At 58.0% G+C, this 15,845-nt stretch overlaps 1 protein-coding gene across 3 annotated transcripts in view; it reads left to right on the top strand.

Annotated features, from left to right (window-relative positions):
* The window catches only part of Ccdc88c (coiled-coil domain containing 88C), a 107,045-nt gene extending 95,586 nt beyond the window's left edge, over positions 1-11,459 (top strand). The window contains exons 26-30 of one of the 3 annotated variants that reach the window (XM_048361925.1): positions 2,794-2,931; positions 4,397-4,465; positions 5,905-5,973; positions 7,321-7,607; positions 9,439-11,459. In XM_048361925.1, the coding sequence (XP_048217882.1) occupies positions 2,794-2,931; positions 4,397-4,465; positions 5,905-5,973; positions 7,321-7,607; positions 9,439-10,428 (1,553 nt within the window). In that variant the 3' untranslated portion in view covers positions 10,429-11,459. Of the gene's footprint in view, positions 1-358; positions 830-1,850; positions 1,858-2,793; positions 2,932-4,396; positions 4,466-5,904; positions 5,974-7,320; positions 7,608-9,438 lie in introns of those variants that run through there. The other 2 variants (XR_007213159.1, XR_007213160.1) reach the window with 2 other exon arrangements.
* The last annotated feature ends 4,386 nt before the right edge of the window (positions 11,460-15,845 follow it).

The raw sequence follows: 15,845 nt of genomic DNA, 5'->3' as shown, positions 1-15,845 counted from the left end.
CCTACACTAATAAGCATTCTTACTTAATAATTTAACACCTAGAAATTGAAAAAAAAATCATCTAAAGTATTGGCTCCTTAGGCAATGTGTAATTCTCCTTAGGTGCTGAGTGAGGAGATAGATGGTCGGCTTTAGGGTGCCACTCAGCTGAGTCAGAGTACAAATGACTCACTGGGTCCTGATTCCGCTCTGCGTATCGGGCTTCGCTCCCATCTGCCCTCGGCGGGGCAGGATTCCGGTTTCCTTGAGTATCTTTTGCTAATTTTGAAACTCTTTTGCCATGACCAATTCATTTCATTTGTTGTATTTCTTTTTCCCTCCTTCTTTTGGGTTTATCCCGGTGGTGATCACAACTTAGCATCTCAGCGCAAAAAGAGCCCCTTTGTGAGAAGCAAAAGCAAAGAGAAAGACAAGTCGCCAACGGCCCACCCGGCTCTCTCTAAACGCCTGCGGTTCTGGTCTTCCTCCGACATCCCATCCTCTCCTACTGAGCCTGTCTCTCTCTCAGACATTGGAGATTTCTGACTCCTTCCTTTACCATGTGTCTGCATCGTGTCTCCTCCTTCATTTCTGAAATTCAACCAACCAACTCCCCTCCCTCCCTTCCCCCCAATTAAAAAAAAAACACCCCTGCCAGTCTCCATAGGCCGCGTGGCCTGTAGCGAATCCTCACTCCTCACCCCCGTTGCACAGTAGCCAGCGTGGATTCTGATTGTGAAGTAGAAGATGAGTTGTGTACTCCCTGGACTGTTTCTTCAGCACAGCACACTTGTAGGGGACCCTCGGGGACATACGTGCCCTTGTCCTTGGGCCAGGATGTCCGTGCTAAGTAAGTCACAGGCAGGCGGTGTGCTCCCGCCCTCTCTTGCACCTGCAGCTTTTATGTCCTGCCTGCGTGTGAAGGCAAAGTGGTCAGCTGCTGCTGCTGCTATGTACGCTTCCTAAACTAGGCAGCCCCGGTCCGAGTGACTCTATTGTTTTGTTGTTGTTTCCGGGTTTATTTTTTTTTAAGCAGCTGAAGCTTTCCGTCGCTGTTGTTTTTGTCCTCGTTCTCTGTGAGAACGCCGAGTGTGACGGCTTCCGTTTAATAAAGCCCTTCATCCGTGTGGGATGTCTCCTTCCAAGGATTGATTGTTCTGTGCAAGTATTTTGAGTCATGCGATTGGTGTTGCCCAGCCAGAGTTCAGACCAGAATGAAGTTTGATGACTGTGCTGTGTTTGATGATTCTCTGGCCCTTGGAGGCTAAAATGACCAGCAGTGGTGGACAGAAACAACATTAGCACACGAATCACCACCACCACCACCCCCAGTAGGGAAAGATGGTGGCCAGAGAGAGTCCCTTACACACTGCAGTGTGTCCTGGCCTCACTGCTCTTGTACCACCCTGGTGACTTTTGCCCAGGGCCTTACACCTCCCCAGCCTCAATTGACTCCAATCACCAGTCCTGTTGCTCGTAAGAGGAAAGGTTATTGTACCCGGAAAGCAGGTGTCACCGTAGAAGCAAGGTAACTGTAAAGAGAAATCCGTCCGTAGCCATGAAAACCGTAAAGTTGGTTGACGTGTGCCACTCGCTTCGGCTCATGATCCCGCTTTGGGAGCCCCAGGGCCACGGTGGCGCGTGGTCCACGCGGTCCCCGCGGTCCCCGCGGTCCCCGGAGCTGTTCCCCTCGTGTGCTGTGTGCGTCTGCTGCTCATGCTCGTGCTTCGCCCCTCTCCACCTCCACCTCTGCATCCTCATTTCCGCCTCACCCATCCCACCACACTTGAATTGCTTCTCATCAAGGTTGCCATTCCAAATGCAGATTGTCCCTCCGTTCCCAGAGCATAATAAGCCCCTGGGACTTCAAGCTGCCGAGTGAGCCCAGAGGCTGAGCGGCCCAGACGGGAGAGGGCGTCCGTCCATCTCCACGGGAAGGCCCCGGGAGGGGTGCTGTGCAGAGCCCATTCTTTCCCCCGTTTACTCGTCTTTCTTTAACATATGATTTTACTTAGTTTTGACAGAAATACATGTTCATGGCAGAGCACTGCCCAAAGAAAGCATAAGCTAGCCAGATTAAAAACAAAACACTTTGGCGTCTGGGAATGTGGCTTAGTGGTAGAGAACTTGCCTAGCATACATGAAGCCCTGGGTTCAATTCCTCAGCACCACATATATAGAAAAAAGCCAGAAGTGGCGCTGGGGCTCAAGTGGCAGAGTGCTAGCCTTGAGCAAAAAGAAGCCAGGGACAGTGCTCAGGCCCTGAGTCCAAGGCCCAGGACTGGCAAAAGAAATAGAAAAAATCACTTTGTGGCCCATCTTGCCATGTAGAGTGTGAGGCCTGTTTGTTTAGAAAGCACACTCTCGTGAGGTTAGCTGTGAAACCATTGAGGGAGGGGGCGAGTGTTCGGAGTCCTCGGCCCCTTGGCACCTTGGGTGGCATGGTGGAGGAGGGCCTGGGTGCGCGGTTAGAGAGGTCCTAGTGACAAGTTGGAGAGGCCTGAGCAGGACGTGTGTTTGTTAGCAGTATCGGAAACCTGTGAGGTGCAAGGAAGTGTTGGTGCCCTTGCACCATTTCCTCCACCCTCTTCTCCCTGTGTCTACGCAACTCCTCCAGTGCCAGCAGCGCGGCCCCCTCCCCGGCCTTCCTCCCCCCCCCCGCCCCAGTTCAATTGCAGCCCCCGTGGGCGGCCGCGCAGCTTGCGTCTGCTTGGGGTCTCCGTGCTCTCCCGTGCCTGCCCCGGGCCTCAGTGTGCGGCTCCAGCCTTGGCCCGGGTCTGCAGCCCGTTTTCTCGGTGTCATCTTCTACCCCAGGCCCTGGGGATCTGAAACCAAAGCGCGCCTTCCCACACGGAGGCGGCGTGGACCGTCCGGACGCCTGCTTGCCCTCGGCCACCGCCGCAGCCCCCTCTGCCTCCACGCCCGTCTCCCGGCACGCCGGCCGCGCCAGAGGTGAGTGGGGCCGCTTCCGAGGCCGGGCCCGGGTCTTCCTGAAGACCCGGATCCAAGCTCTGCGTGAGGGGAGCGGCCCTGGACGGCTGCAAACGCCCATTCAGCCTCAGCTCTACTCTGGACCAATAGCTCAGCGATCAGAGTGTCGTGGGGACACCGGGTGATCCCGGAAGAGCTGGAGGGGCCTTGGCTTAAAGGGGGCGTCTGTTTGGAGAAGGCCACAAAGAGGCTCCCAGACCCGCAAACCACTAACCCTCTGAGGGCAAGTTTCCCATGCTGGGAACGGAGCCCCACGAAGGACTCACAACACGTGCCGTTTCCCCCCCACACACACACCCTGGCTGTGTGCGCATGCCTTCAGGCCCGAGATTCAAATAGTCCTGGAGAAATCTCATGAGCGGGAAAGATTCCCCGCCGCAACCCAGGGGCACCGTCCCGCTCGGTGTGGCTGCAGGCCTTGAGCCGTGGCGGCTCGAGGATTCCCGGGCCCCGGTGGAAAACCCGCATCACCAAGCAGAGCAGAGCCGGTGCCAGGGCACGCAGGCCTGCTCTGAAGCCAAGAGAGGAAGGCTGTAAGATGGCCGGCCACACCAGCAGGGGCTGAGAGGAGAGGGGTGTGAGGGTGGGGAAGGGCTGGGAAATTGCAAACCGGCCAACAGAAAGGAAAAGTAACGTTTAAAACTGGGAGCGGCACCCCTAGAACTGAAGCGAGGTGATCGGGTAAGGCGGGGTGACGGTGGTTTTCTCTGGCTGGGGGAAGGCTGAGATGGAGGAGGCATCTTTCTCCTAATGACCCCGCCAGGACCTGGGCGCCACCCCATGCCACGGGTCTCGGCCCTCCAGGGACCTCACCCTGGGCCTCGGTGTTCGGTAGACATGCGAGTGTCCTTCTGGAGGGGACCCATGTTCTGCTCTCCAGACAGAAGCCAGCTGGCATGGGCCATGGGCTATTTCCTCTCCCTAGGGGGAGGCCGGTGGGTGGGCTGGCTGCGGGGTCCCCATCTTGCACGTGGTCAGGAGCTGTGGGTGTCGGGCTCGCTGTCAGGGAGCTCCCCAGGTGGTATGTGTGCATTCTAGTTCCTCCTTTGTCTTTTCCTTCCTCCTGCCAGCCAACTGTGTCACCCCTAAGAAAGAATCACCTGCCGCCCCAGTCCTCTGGTTTTGCTCCCACTGACTGGCCTTTGGTACCGAAGGGGTTCTCTGAGGCACTTACCTGTTCAGTTCCCTTTCCTGGGGCTGGAGCTCCCCTGTCGTTGTCAGATCCCTGTCATGCCCAAGCGGACATGTGATCTAAAGTTAAACTGAATGGAAGTGGGGGGAGTTAGGCATCACCCGCATTCCCCTCCCTGTCCCCAAGAACTGAACACCGGCACCGTTCAGGTGGCCGTCCATTTGAGGTCAGGAGTTCCCCATGGTTGGTGAGGACCCCCCCCCCCCCCAACTCACCAACTTGATCTCGCCTTAGGCTGTGCGTCAGATGACAATGTCTGTGAGCCGTCCGTGGAGCTCGAGAGCGCCCTCCACAGGCAGCATGGTGAGTGGCCGGCCTGTGTGGCGCTTGGCTGCCTCCCAGGGCCCCTGTCCTGCAAGCTCTGACACCTGCCCCTCGCTGTAAAGCACCCGCCCTGGCGTTCCAGGGCGGCTTTCACATGCTCGCGATAGTGCTGAGCGGTATGAAGTCTTAGAAAATGTGAGAGGCCCTTGAATGATTTCTGTAGAAATCATTTGCAGTCATTTCTGCACAAGGAGAAACAGTGATTGCAACCTTCACAAGATTACACACTGGCCCCTCCCTCCCTCCCTCCCTCAATGAACCCAAGACCCTCCCCATACCAGGCAAAAGTACTTACTAACCCTGAACTATAATCGTAGCTCTCCATATTGAAAAGCAATTCTAGAAAGGGCAGATGACCCTCAGAAAGGAAGCCCTGCCAGATTGACCTTGGATTCCGTTCGCCTCTGAAGTGATGAGCCGGGAAGCATGGGGCTTGCGCATGCAGTCAAGAAGTTGACGCTGGTTCCACAAGCCTGGAACTCATGGTTTCCCTGTAAAGAAAGGCTCTGTAACGAGGCCATTTGTCCCCCGAGAAGCCTTTAGTCCTTGCAGCAGGCCAGCTATTTGGGGACCAGACACCCGAGGGAGCCTGCCGAGACGCCGAGCATCATCTGAGTGAACTACACTGTGACTGGTCAGCTAACCACAGGGCTTTTCCTCACACATGTTCTGACTCCTCCAGCTTCTCTTACCAAGATAGAAAAGGGGAAGCACCTTTAATACATAGTGAAGCCTGGCAGGATAGCACATGCCTGTAGTCCCAGCAGTCAGGAGGCTGAGAACTCCAGGCCCCTCGATAGACCCTTTCAGGCACACACGTTTAGCAGCCAGGAGGACTGGGTCTCTCCACTTGTTACCGTAAACCACAGATTTTCCCTTAGGAACGGACGTGCATTTGAGGCGAGTAACACCGGAGAATAGCAAGCAATCAGGACACGTGGGTGGTTTCTCATCCTGAGGTCCGGAAACTGTCCTGTTCCCGTGCAGATGCACAAGGACACGCGTGCAGCTGACACGCCGATGGCATGAAATGCCACTCTTGGGAGGGGCTGTTCACCTGTGTTCTAGAAAGCTCTGTGGACTAATATTGGCTGTTCCACTCATCCCACCCCTAGTTTTCCCCAGAACAGCCCTTGTATTGTCTACTTCCTGTACCGGGGCCCGTGTGTAATGGCTTGGTTGTAAACGTTGTTCTAAACAGCCGAGTGCTAGAGCTAGCCGACCCGAGTTGCCGCCGGCAGATGGCCTACCGCGCGCTGGGCCCTGTGTCCCGCGGGTACAGCCGAGCCCGGGGCAGGGGGCTGTGTTGCACAGAGCTAGCTCCCTGCGGAGGGCAGCGGCCTGAGCTTGGGTGTAGAGTACTCCGGGAAGGTGGTTTAACCTCACAGCCTGGCAGTGAGCTCCGTGTTTCCTCCCAGTGTCACGGCCAAGCAGCTTGGAGAGCAGCAGAAACACATCGAGCAACAGCTCACCCCTGAGTCTCAAGGGTAAGGCGCTCCCCTTCCTAGAGCGTTAGAACCCGCGCTCACATTCATTAGGTTCCTTGAACTCCGACCACACAACAGTGCTTCCACGGGCCCCACCATGCAGTTCCAGGCCCGCGCAGGCCCGCTGCCAAGGCCTGTGTGCGTCACAGACTTGTGGGTCTGAGGAAGGGAAACAGGAAGATGGGTTCCCTTCCATTGGGGCCAGAGAACAAGTAGAGACAGTGTTGATTTTTTTTGGGGTGGGGGGATGGTCATTTGTGGGGCTTGAACTCGGGACCTGGGACCTGTCCGTGACTCTTGCACTAGCCCAATCACTTTGAGCCACAGCGCCGCTTCTGGTTTTTGAGTGGTTAACTGGAGATAAAAGTCTCACAGGGACTTTTCTGCCTGGGCTGGCTTCGAAGGCGAAGGTCCAAGATGTGTGATAAAAAATATACCCTCTCCTTTAGGTGTCACAGAAACAAGGAAATTTACAGATAGTTACAGGAAATGAATTTTTTTAACTTTTTAATGTTAGGATCCTAACTTTATGGAGTTGGAACTTGGGACCGGGACACTGTCCCTGAGCTTTTTGCTCTACCACTTGGAACCACAGCTCCATCTCTGGTGGTTAATCGGAGATAAGAGTCTCACAGACTTTCCTGCCCAGCCTGGCTTTGCTCTACAATCCTCAGATCTCAGCCTCCCCAGTCGCCGGTATTACAGGCGTGAGCCACCAGTGCCTTGCATGTTTTTATGGCCTTGGTGAGAAAGTCCTCCTTTCCTCCAGACCCCAAATTCTTAGCTCCCACAAGGTTGGCTCCCGCAAGGACAGCCTGGCTGGCATGTAGCGTGTGGTCTGCCAGTAGCTGAGAGAGCTAATGAGGCTGACCGCCATGAGTAACGTTAGCATCAGTGCTGGCTTGGGTTACCACAGCGCCAGGAATGGCCATGGTGCAGGGGACTGGCATGGCCCCTTGGCCTGGAGGATAGAGAAATGCATGAAGCAATTCAGATCATTCACACTGGCTTTACTGTGGAGCATAGCTGACATCTCGGTACAAATACTTCTTACCTATACTTCTATCTTTTGTGATAGAAGATTATTAGTCCCAAGAAGTGAATTTTTAATTTAACTCATTTTTATAAATAATTTTATTAAAATGTATCCAGAATTTTTTTTGGCGGAGGGTGTTTTAGTTTGTTGTTACAGTTGTTGTTTTTTCTCCCAGTACTGGGTTTGAACTCATGGCCTCACACTTGCGAGGCGCATGCTCTACCACTTGAGCCATGCCCTCCACCTCAAGTTGGGGCCCGCAGCGGCAGGGGCCTGGGGACTGACCTGGGCCTCGCGTGTCTCCTGCCCAGGCTCTGACCAGCTCCATAGCCGCTCTGAGAGCTTCAGCAGCGCGGACCTGATCCCCAGCAGAGACCCGGCCATGCTGCCCCGGGACGCCAGTGCCCTGGGGCATGGCGCCCTGGCTCGTCACGAGTACCCGCCACCCCGGAACGGGCCTCTCCCCCAGGAGGGCACCCAGAAGAGGGGCACAGCCCCGCTCCACACCGGGGTTGGGCCCCGCTCGGCCTCGCCCAGCAGCGAGATGGTCACCTTGGAGGAATTCCTGGAGGAGAGCAACCGCAGCTCTCCCACACACGTGAGTGGCGTGGCCGGCGCGGGGCTGGGGGTGCAGGAAGGGCGAGGGCGGCCGGCGAGGCCCCTGTGCCGGGCTGGTGTGGCCGTTGCAGGAGGTTGGGAGTGACCAGACAGAAAATCAACTGTGAGCTAGCCACCAGTCCCCTGTGGGGCTGCTTCCTTCCAGGTTGGAAATGTGCGGCCCACCCGCAAGGCCGGGTACACAGTGTGGCGGACGCCCCACTTGCAGCATGGGGTGGGGGGGGGCCCTCACACTGGGCTCGGTAGTAGAGCTCGAAGTGCCTTCTTGTCCTGTGTCCTTGCTGGCAGAGGTTGGCAGACTCAGAATGGCCTTGAGAAGACCAGAAAATGACTATTCTAGATGTTCCTGGCCACGTAACTCTCTCCCAGCTCCTGGGCTCGGCCGTTGACCCCCACGTGTGAGTGGATGAGCCTGGCTGCCGTCCAACAAAGCTTCACAGTGCACGGTGACGTTTGCGTCACAGGTCACGTCTCACGCGTTGTGACGCACGACAGTTCTTTTCGTTTTGGGGGATGCCGGGAACGGCACCTCGGCCTTGTTCCCTGCCTGGCAGGCGCCCCCATCGCCGCTCATTCCCAGAGGCTTTCGCCGAATCTCCTTAGCGGACTGGCCACGTGAAAGCAGGGGGGGCCGGGGCTCCCTCGCCGCCCCCCCCCCGCCCGCTGAGGGGTTTTCATCCTTCAACCCCGCCCGTCTCGCTCCCCTTAAATAGACACGGTTGGGAGTTCGCGCCGCTGCGCAGCCAACCCCGCGGCCTGCGCGAGTGGCCACCCGGAACGTCCAGCGCGTGTCCGGCGGCTGTCCTCGGGGCTCTGCAGCGTGAGGGCTGCTTGATCCCCACGAAGCCCACCGCGAGCTCATCCCAAAGCGCTTTCTCTGTTTGCTGGGTGCCTGGGTCTCCTCGCTTGAGTTCCTGTTTACCAAACGCTGACTGCCCGCCAGGAGCCGGAGGATCTGGGCTGAGAGGGACAGGCCCTGCCCCCGTTCCCAGACTCGCGCCTGGCAGGCTTGCGGGACCGGACCACCGTGATGTTCCCGAGCTGGTGGGGGGGGGGGGGGGATGGGAAAGGAAGGTCGGGCTGACTGCCGGCAGCTTTCTGCATCCTGTTCTGAATGGACTGAACGTTTGGGCCTTGGCTGGTATTTGAAGACGCCACTTTCTTCTCTGGGTCTGCTTGCTTGCTTGCTTTGGTTTTTTTTCTTTTGCTTTTCCATGCCAGTACTGACTGGGGCTTGAATTCAGGGCCTGGGTGCTGTCCCTGAGCATTTTTGCTCAAGGCTAGCGCTCTACCCACTTTGAGCCACAGCGCCACTTCTGAGTTTCTCGTGGTTCATTGGAGATGAGAGTCACACACTTTTCTGCCCAGGCTGGCTTTGAACTTTTGATCCTCAGACCTCAGCCTCCTGAGTAGCTAGGATGCCAGGGGGAGCCACGGGCACTCAGCTGTCTCTGAGCTTTTCTGCATGAGGCTCGAGCTCTCCCACTAGAGCGATGCCTCCACTCCTGGCTTTTGGTGGTTAGTTTGAGATGAGAGTCCAGTCTGAGTAGTTTAGGGCTCGGGCTGGGCTGCGTCACGAGTAGTCTAGGATTACAGGCACGAGCCCCCCGCATCTAGCTCGGTCTGCTGTCTTATTTGTGAAGTTCGGGGGCTGCCTGGCAGGCTTCCGGCCTCTTCCTCCGGCCCCCCTGGCCATCGGCACATTTCTGGGTGTGCCTTGAAGAAACCCAGCGGGAGCGGAGACTTCAGCCCTGGCCGCAGGGAGGAGGAGACCGGGTCCCCAGCTCCCCTTCTTCCTCTCTCCTCCGCAGGACGCTTCCAGCTGCCGAGACGACCTGCTCAGCGACTACTTCCGGAAGGTCAGCGATCCCCCAGGCCTCGGAGGCCCGCCACGCTCACCTCCCAGAAAAGAGGGGGCCAGGATGCCCACCAGCTTTGTGGCCCCCACCGTCAAGATGGCGGCGCCCACCTCCGAGGGGAGGCCGCTGAAGCCCGGGCAGTATGTGAAGCCGAGCTTCCGAGGGGGTGAAGCAGAGGCCCCGGCCGGCGTCCCCCCGAGGCAGGCCCAGCCCCCCCAGAGCCTGTCTCTGGGCAGATCCCGGCCGGCCACCGTGCACCCCGCTTCCCACACCCCTGCCAGCCGGAGCGCATCCCTGAGCCGCGCCTTCAGCCTGGCCTCGGCCGACCTCCTGCGGGCCAGCGGGCCGGAGGCCTGCAAGCCGGAGCCCCCGCAGAAGTCAGGGGCTCCCGAGGCCTCGGGGGGCAGAGAGCCCGGGAGCCACAGCCTGCAGAGCACGGTGCCCCCCGGCTCCCAGGGCCTGGCCCGGGAGCGGACCCCGCTGGTGGGCAAAGCCGACGGCCCCTGTCAGGGCCCGAGCCCTCGCAGCCGGCCCCTGGACACGAGGCGCTTCTCCCTGGCTCCCCCGAGGGAGGAGAGGCTGGCGACCCTGCCGCCATCCGCCACCGCCCCGGCCCTGGCCACCGGCGGGGGGGACACCGGCGCCCCCCAGCTGCAGCACTTCCCACCGGCCCCCACCCCCGCGGCCAGGACCAAACCCAAGATGCCCCCGCACTCGGGGGAGGTGGCCGCCGTCGCCCCCGTGCGGCAGGGCCTCGGCCTCTCAGAGACAGACGGGGGCGCCCCCGGGCAGGCCCACAGCCCCGGCAGGTCTCCTGACTCGGCCCCCCACCCCAGCCGGAGCCCCGAGGACTTCAGCCGGGGCGGCTCAAAGAGCACCCCTGTGTCCCCGGAGCCGGGCGGGGACCAGCAGACCGTGTGGTATGAGTACGGCTGCGTGTGACCTGCCGCCGACCGCCGTTCCCCCCGCTTCCCCTGCGGGGGCTGGGCAGGTTTAGAACGAGGACGGGGCGGGGGCCCCCCCCCCCCCGTGCGGTTGCCCCAGTTGCCTGTGGATGGAAAACAACACCGTGCCAAGCCCTGAGCTCCGCTCAGAGCCTCCAGCAACGGGAGTCGGGGGCAGAGCCCCTCACCCCGAAGCAGACACGACGCGAGGGGGCCCCCAAGAGTCCTCAGCCGCATCCTGCTGACCGCGGCTCCGGGTGTGCGTGGCCTCGCGCACACGGCTGGACAACAGGCCCGCCAAGCTAGGCCCCGCCGGGCGTGGAGCCGCCGCTCCCTCCCACGGCCTAGGAGAAGCTGGAGCGGGGCTGAAGCACCAGGCCAGCACCATCTTGTTTCCGGGGTGCACGGCTTTCCTGGGAGGGGGGCCCAGGGGGGCCTCTGGCACACTCCCGGGGCCGCCAAGGCCTGGCTTCTCTACAAACACTGGATGTGCCGGGCCCCGCGGCCAGGCCAGCTGCACACTTGAAAGCTGCGGGGCTCCGCGCCCATTTTCCCCGTCTCAGAGGGGAGGCGGGTGATGATTTCTGGTAACTTTGGGGGGGGGCGGGTAGAAACCAAATTTCTGTTTAATATATTATATATGTGCACACTCGTGAGAAACATCTACTTTGAGGGGAGGGGTCTATTTATGTTCTGTTGGAAGTCCTTCTCTTCTATCAGGAATCCTGCCTGCTGCTCTGTGTCATTTGGTCAGATTCCTGACACATTTTTTTAGTTTTCCCTATTGCAATGGTGCTTTTCCTGGGATGGAATAACCTCTTGACTTTGTTAAAGAATTGGTTTTGGTTTTTGTTTCCCCTTCCCCCCCCCCCCCCCACCGCCCCTTCTGATTTAATGTGCTGAGGAAGAAATGGGGAGACTTTTGAATGTTGACCAGATCCCTTGTAGAAGTGTTCGGGGTTGTATGTTAAGTAGCTGTTCATTCTGGAACACAAGGACAGGGTTGTAATAAAATGGAGTGGAACAGAAGTGAGTCCTGGCTTTCTTTGCCCTCCCCTACGGCAACACCAAGCCGGCTGCCCGCTTCAGTGCCCACGGCTTGGCCACGAATTCTAAGGGGCTGCTGCATCCAACCAGAGATAGACATGAAGCCTTCCATCCCCACACAGCAGTCAAATCAGAAAGGAGCACAGAAGGTGTTTTGCTGTGCACATGTGACCGAATCCCTCGGTGTCTCCTTCCTGCAACACGAAGTTCACTTTGTAAGCACCCCTCGAATGCTGGCCAGTCCCTCCCGAAGGCTCTGCAGTCTGTCTTACCTGGCCGCACCTGTGTTAAGTCAGCCTCCATCCTGTGGCCCACGCAGGATATCTCTCCCGGCCACTCCTTGAACCTGGAAGGCTGCCCCAGCATCTCTCTTGTCCACACACACGCACGCACGCACGCACGCACACGCGCGCGCGCCTGAAGCCCTCTGGATCATCGATCGGCTTTTCAGCTCCTCTCCCTGTGCTCCTCACCCGGGGACATTCTCTCCCACCATCACAGAAGCTGAGACCCGGGTCCTGAGCATAGTTCTACCCTGTTCGGGTCACATTCTGGATCCAGGAACTCGCCTGGAATTCAGTCCCTCCTTCCCCCTCCCTCCGCCCTGACCTGCGTGCCACTGGCCTCTCTGCAACTCCCTCTGGTTTGGTTTGGTTTTTTCCACTTTAGTACTGGGGTTTGAACTCAAGGCCTTTTGCTTGCTAAGAAGTCACTTGCCACTTGAGCAACAGTCCCAATCCATCCATTTTTGTTCAGGTTATCTTTCCTATAATAAGGTCATGGTTTTTTTTGGCCAGGGGTTGGCCTTGAACCAAGATCCTTCTAATTCCACCTCCCACATAGCTGGGATTACAAATCCATGCCACTGGCCCAGTTTGCTCTTTCAGATAGGGTCTCACTAACTTTCTTGCCTGTGTTAGCCTCAAACCTCAATACTGTCGACCTCCCAAGTGGCCAGGGTTCCAGGTGTGAGCCACAAGGTGAGATGATCCACCTTGTGGAGAAGAGCTGCTGTTAAGAACACCTGTGCCTCACATGCCACCAAGCCCTCCTGCTCACTGTCCACCTCTACTTAAAGCTGGGGTGTTCACCTCCAGTGACCCTCCCTCCCTTTCCTCCCCGGGTCTCCCAGAAGCCACACCCTGCAGGCCCCCTGCCGGCTCCGTCCCGTGTGGCTCACCTCAAGGCACACCCAGCCCTCACCACCACTCCCGTCCTGTGTCCACGCTCATGCACACTCTCACCTGTAATTACTGCCGTTGGCAGAGGACGCCACGCTGGCCTCACCAGCCCGTCTCTCTCCTCGGAAACTGGGCAGCTGTGCGCGTGTCCAGGTTCAGTGTGCCAAAGGAACCTCACTCTCAAAATGCCCAGCGCCCAACTCGCCACCAAAGCCACGCCCATCGCTCGGCAGCACACCTGGAGGGTGTCTGGTCAGCTCTCCCCCCTCTTCCCTTTGTCCTGCTCGAGGTTCTATTCTAGGCCTTCTTTACATCAACATCCAATCCCAAACAACAGGCCCCACAAGCAGCACCAATGGAGTCACCCCTGTGGCCTGGTGGGAGAGGACTGGCCCAGGCCCTGCCCTCTCCTGGGGCCCAGGCTCCATCCACCCTGTGTGTCAGTGTGAGAGGTCTGGATAGCTGGAAAGGGCCCAGCGGTAGGAAGGTCTTGTCTATAGCCCAGAACACAGGGGTGTGGTCAGCACAAGAGTCAGACCAGCCGGATATGGTGGTTCACTGCCTGTAAGCCCAGCGATCTGGGAGGCAGAGGCAGGAGGATACCAATTTTGAAGCCCACCTGGGTCAAACAAAATGCAATACAAAAGGGCTAGGAGCACTTGCCTAGCAACAGGTTGTCTATGCCCAGGATTTGTACGTTTGGGGATTGTTTTTATTGTTAGTATTTTCTTAGTACTTTTTCAATTTCTTTGGTTTTTATCTTTAATTTCTGTTAATTTTGTTTTTCAGTTCTGTTCTAGTAGCTAGGCTTTCAGATCCAAAAGCAGTAGATAGAAATAATAAAGAAACTGACCAAGCCAAATATAGCTTGTTTTCTCTCATAGCAAAATCATAAGCAAAATCCAGTTGTTAAAAAAATGAATGACAGAACCAGGCACCAGTGTAACCCTAATTACCCAAGAAGTTGAGACCTGGACCAAAGTTTATAAAATAGCCCAGATAGAAAAGACTCCATCATTAACTAGAAAAAAATGCTGAGCTGGAAACATGGCTCGTGGTAGAGCACCATCTGTGAAGAAGAAAGCCAAGCAAGGGTGCAAGACTAGTTCAAGCCCTGGTACCAGCCTCCCACCATATATATTATTAATAACAAGGGTGGAAAACAGGTTCAACAGGTTTCATTTGGGGTGGGTATCAGCAGGAGAGAGGAAAATGTGAAAGAAGAGAATAGAAGGGTGAATATGCTCAAAGTATCCATACACATGTATGAAAATTGCTGAATTTGTTCCAAGAAGAAGAGAGGGAAAGGAGGAGAAGTGATGGGACTTGGGGCACATCGCAACACATATGAAGACATCACAGCGAAACCCTTTTGTACAACTAATAACGTGCCGAAATGCAAACAACCGCAACAACCAAAACCCCATGGGGCCAGGTGTGCTTGTTTATGCTTGCTTATGCCTGGAATCTGACCCTCAGGAGGCCGAGGCAGGAGGATCTTGCATTCCCACTTCTGTTGTGTAAAAACGCCTCACCTTGGCTGATTTCAGCAGCCGGCATGAGGCCATTCCACGCAGGACAGAAAGCGGGGCGCAGGCTCCTCTCCCCCCACCGCGCAACAAACCCCACCGCACGCGGTTATAACCGTGTGAAGAAGCTCGGAGGCACGCGTTGCTTACGAAGTCTTCAGGAAGCGGTGAGTTTTGAGCGTGCAGTACCTTTGCTTTTAGTATCCGTTATTTAAGTGTGGGCGTATAGAAGTTCCTTTGGAATCATGGCTGTGTTTCACAACGGACCTGCCAAATGCTTGCGGGTTGGGGGGACGAGGGAGGGACAGGAGAGTGACCAGCGAGGTAGATGTGCCTGCCATAGCTGTTCCTCTGGCTGTGTCCCTCTTGTTGGCCTTCCAGGCCCAGGAGCAGCCTGTGCATGACAACAGGCAGGGAGGGGGCAAAGGGAGCAAATGCTCAGTGTCCCTTAGTGTCCCTCAGTGTCCCTCAGTGTCCCTCAGTGTCGGGTGATGGTGCAGGCTCCGCCGCTGGTCCAGAACGGACCCGGGGCCTCCTCCAAACTCCCGCAGACTCCACAACTAAGCACTTTGGGGTTCCCCAGAAGGGCCCCCCGCGGGCCTGTCTGGAGTCTGGAAGCTTCTGCGCTTCAGCGAGGAGTCTGCCTGGCCGGGGAGGACCCCTCCCCGCCCCCTCCCTGGGGCATCAGGAGCCCCTGGTGGCCGGGGCTAGCCTGAAGGCAGCCAGAGCCCACGCCAGCCGGGTGGGCCATCCCAGGGCTCAGAACGTTCTTCCCTTTCCCACTGAGATCAAGTTCTCTGCGCCACTTCGCTGCCGGGCCAGGGGTGGGGGTGAGAGGGTTTCTCCACCCCCCTTGGCCTCCCCGCTGCAGGGCCAGCCTGGCCGGGACCCGAGTGGGGTTCAGTGAACCCCAGGTCCGCCCCCCTCTGCCCCACAGGCACAGCCCGCAGGCTGATCAGGTGCGCACCAGGTGGCTCTCTCTCCCGCGGAGGGAGCGCTGGCACCCCGGCGGTGTGGACTGCTGACCCTTCCCCTCCCGGCCGGCGGTGTGGACTGCCGACCCTTCCCCTCCCGGCCAGCACCGGAAAGCCCAATCCACACTCGGGAGGAAGCCAAGGCAGGGAGCCTGCGTTCCACACGGATCTGGATCTGCCTCGACACCCGCAGGTATGACAGGGGCTGGGGGAGGGGGAGGGAGGAAGACTGCACCCTGGGCCCAGCTTCCTGGGGAGGACGGGGGGGGGGGGGCGGGGGGGAGTGACATCCAGGTGAAAAGGCTGTCCATTCTTGGCCCACGTAGAGTGAGTATTTCCCGAGTCTCAATGTACCCCTCCACCCACCATTCATTCATTCACTCACTCATTCATTCAAATGGGTCTTCTCCTGGCCTTTGGTCCGAGGGGAAGGAACTGGTTCCTGACAGCTCTTACTCTGGAGGCGACACAGGTGACCACGCAGGGCCATGGCAGGGCTATACTGCTTCTCTTCTCAAACTAAGGGGCCCCTGGCCCCCAGCAACACAGTCCTGGACAAGGACGGACCCCCAAGTGCCGTACACCCCGCTCCCCACCCCGGCATTCACAGGGCCCTTTCGGTGTGCACAGCAGTGCTGGGTCACCGGAAGGACTGGGCGGGGCGGGGGGGGTCTCCCTAGTCTC

Source organism: Perognathus longimembris, chromosome 14 (genome assembly GCF_023159225.1).
Source record: "Perognathus longimembris pacificus isolate PPM17 chromosome 14, ASM2315922v1, whole genome shotgun sequence".
Taxonomy (NCBI): domain Eukaryota; kingdom Metazoa; phylum Chordata; class Mammalia; order Rodentia; family Heteromyidae; genus Perognathus; species Perognathus longimembris.
Note: the sequence above shows the minus strand (reverse complement) of the source record. Positions and strands in the feature narration are given on the sequence as shown.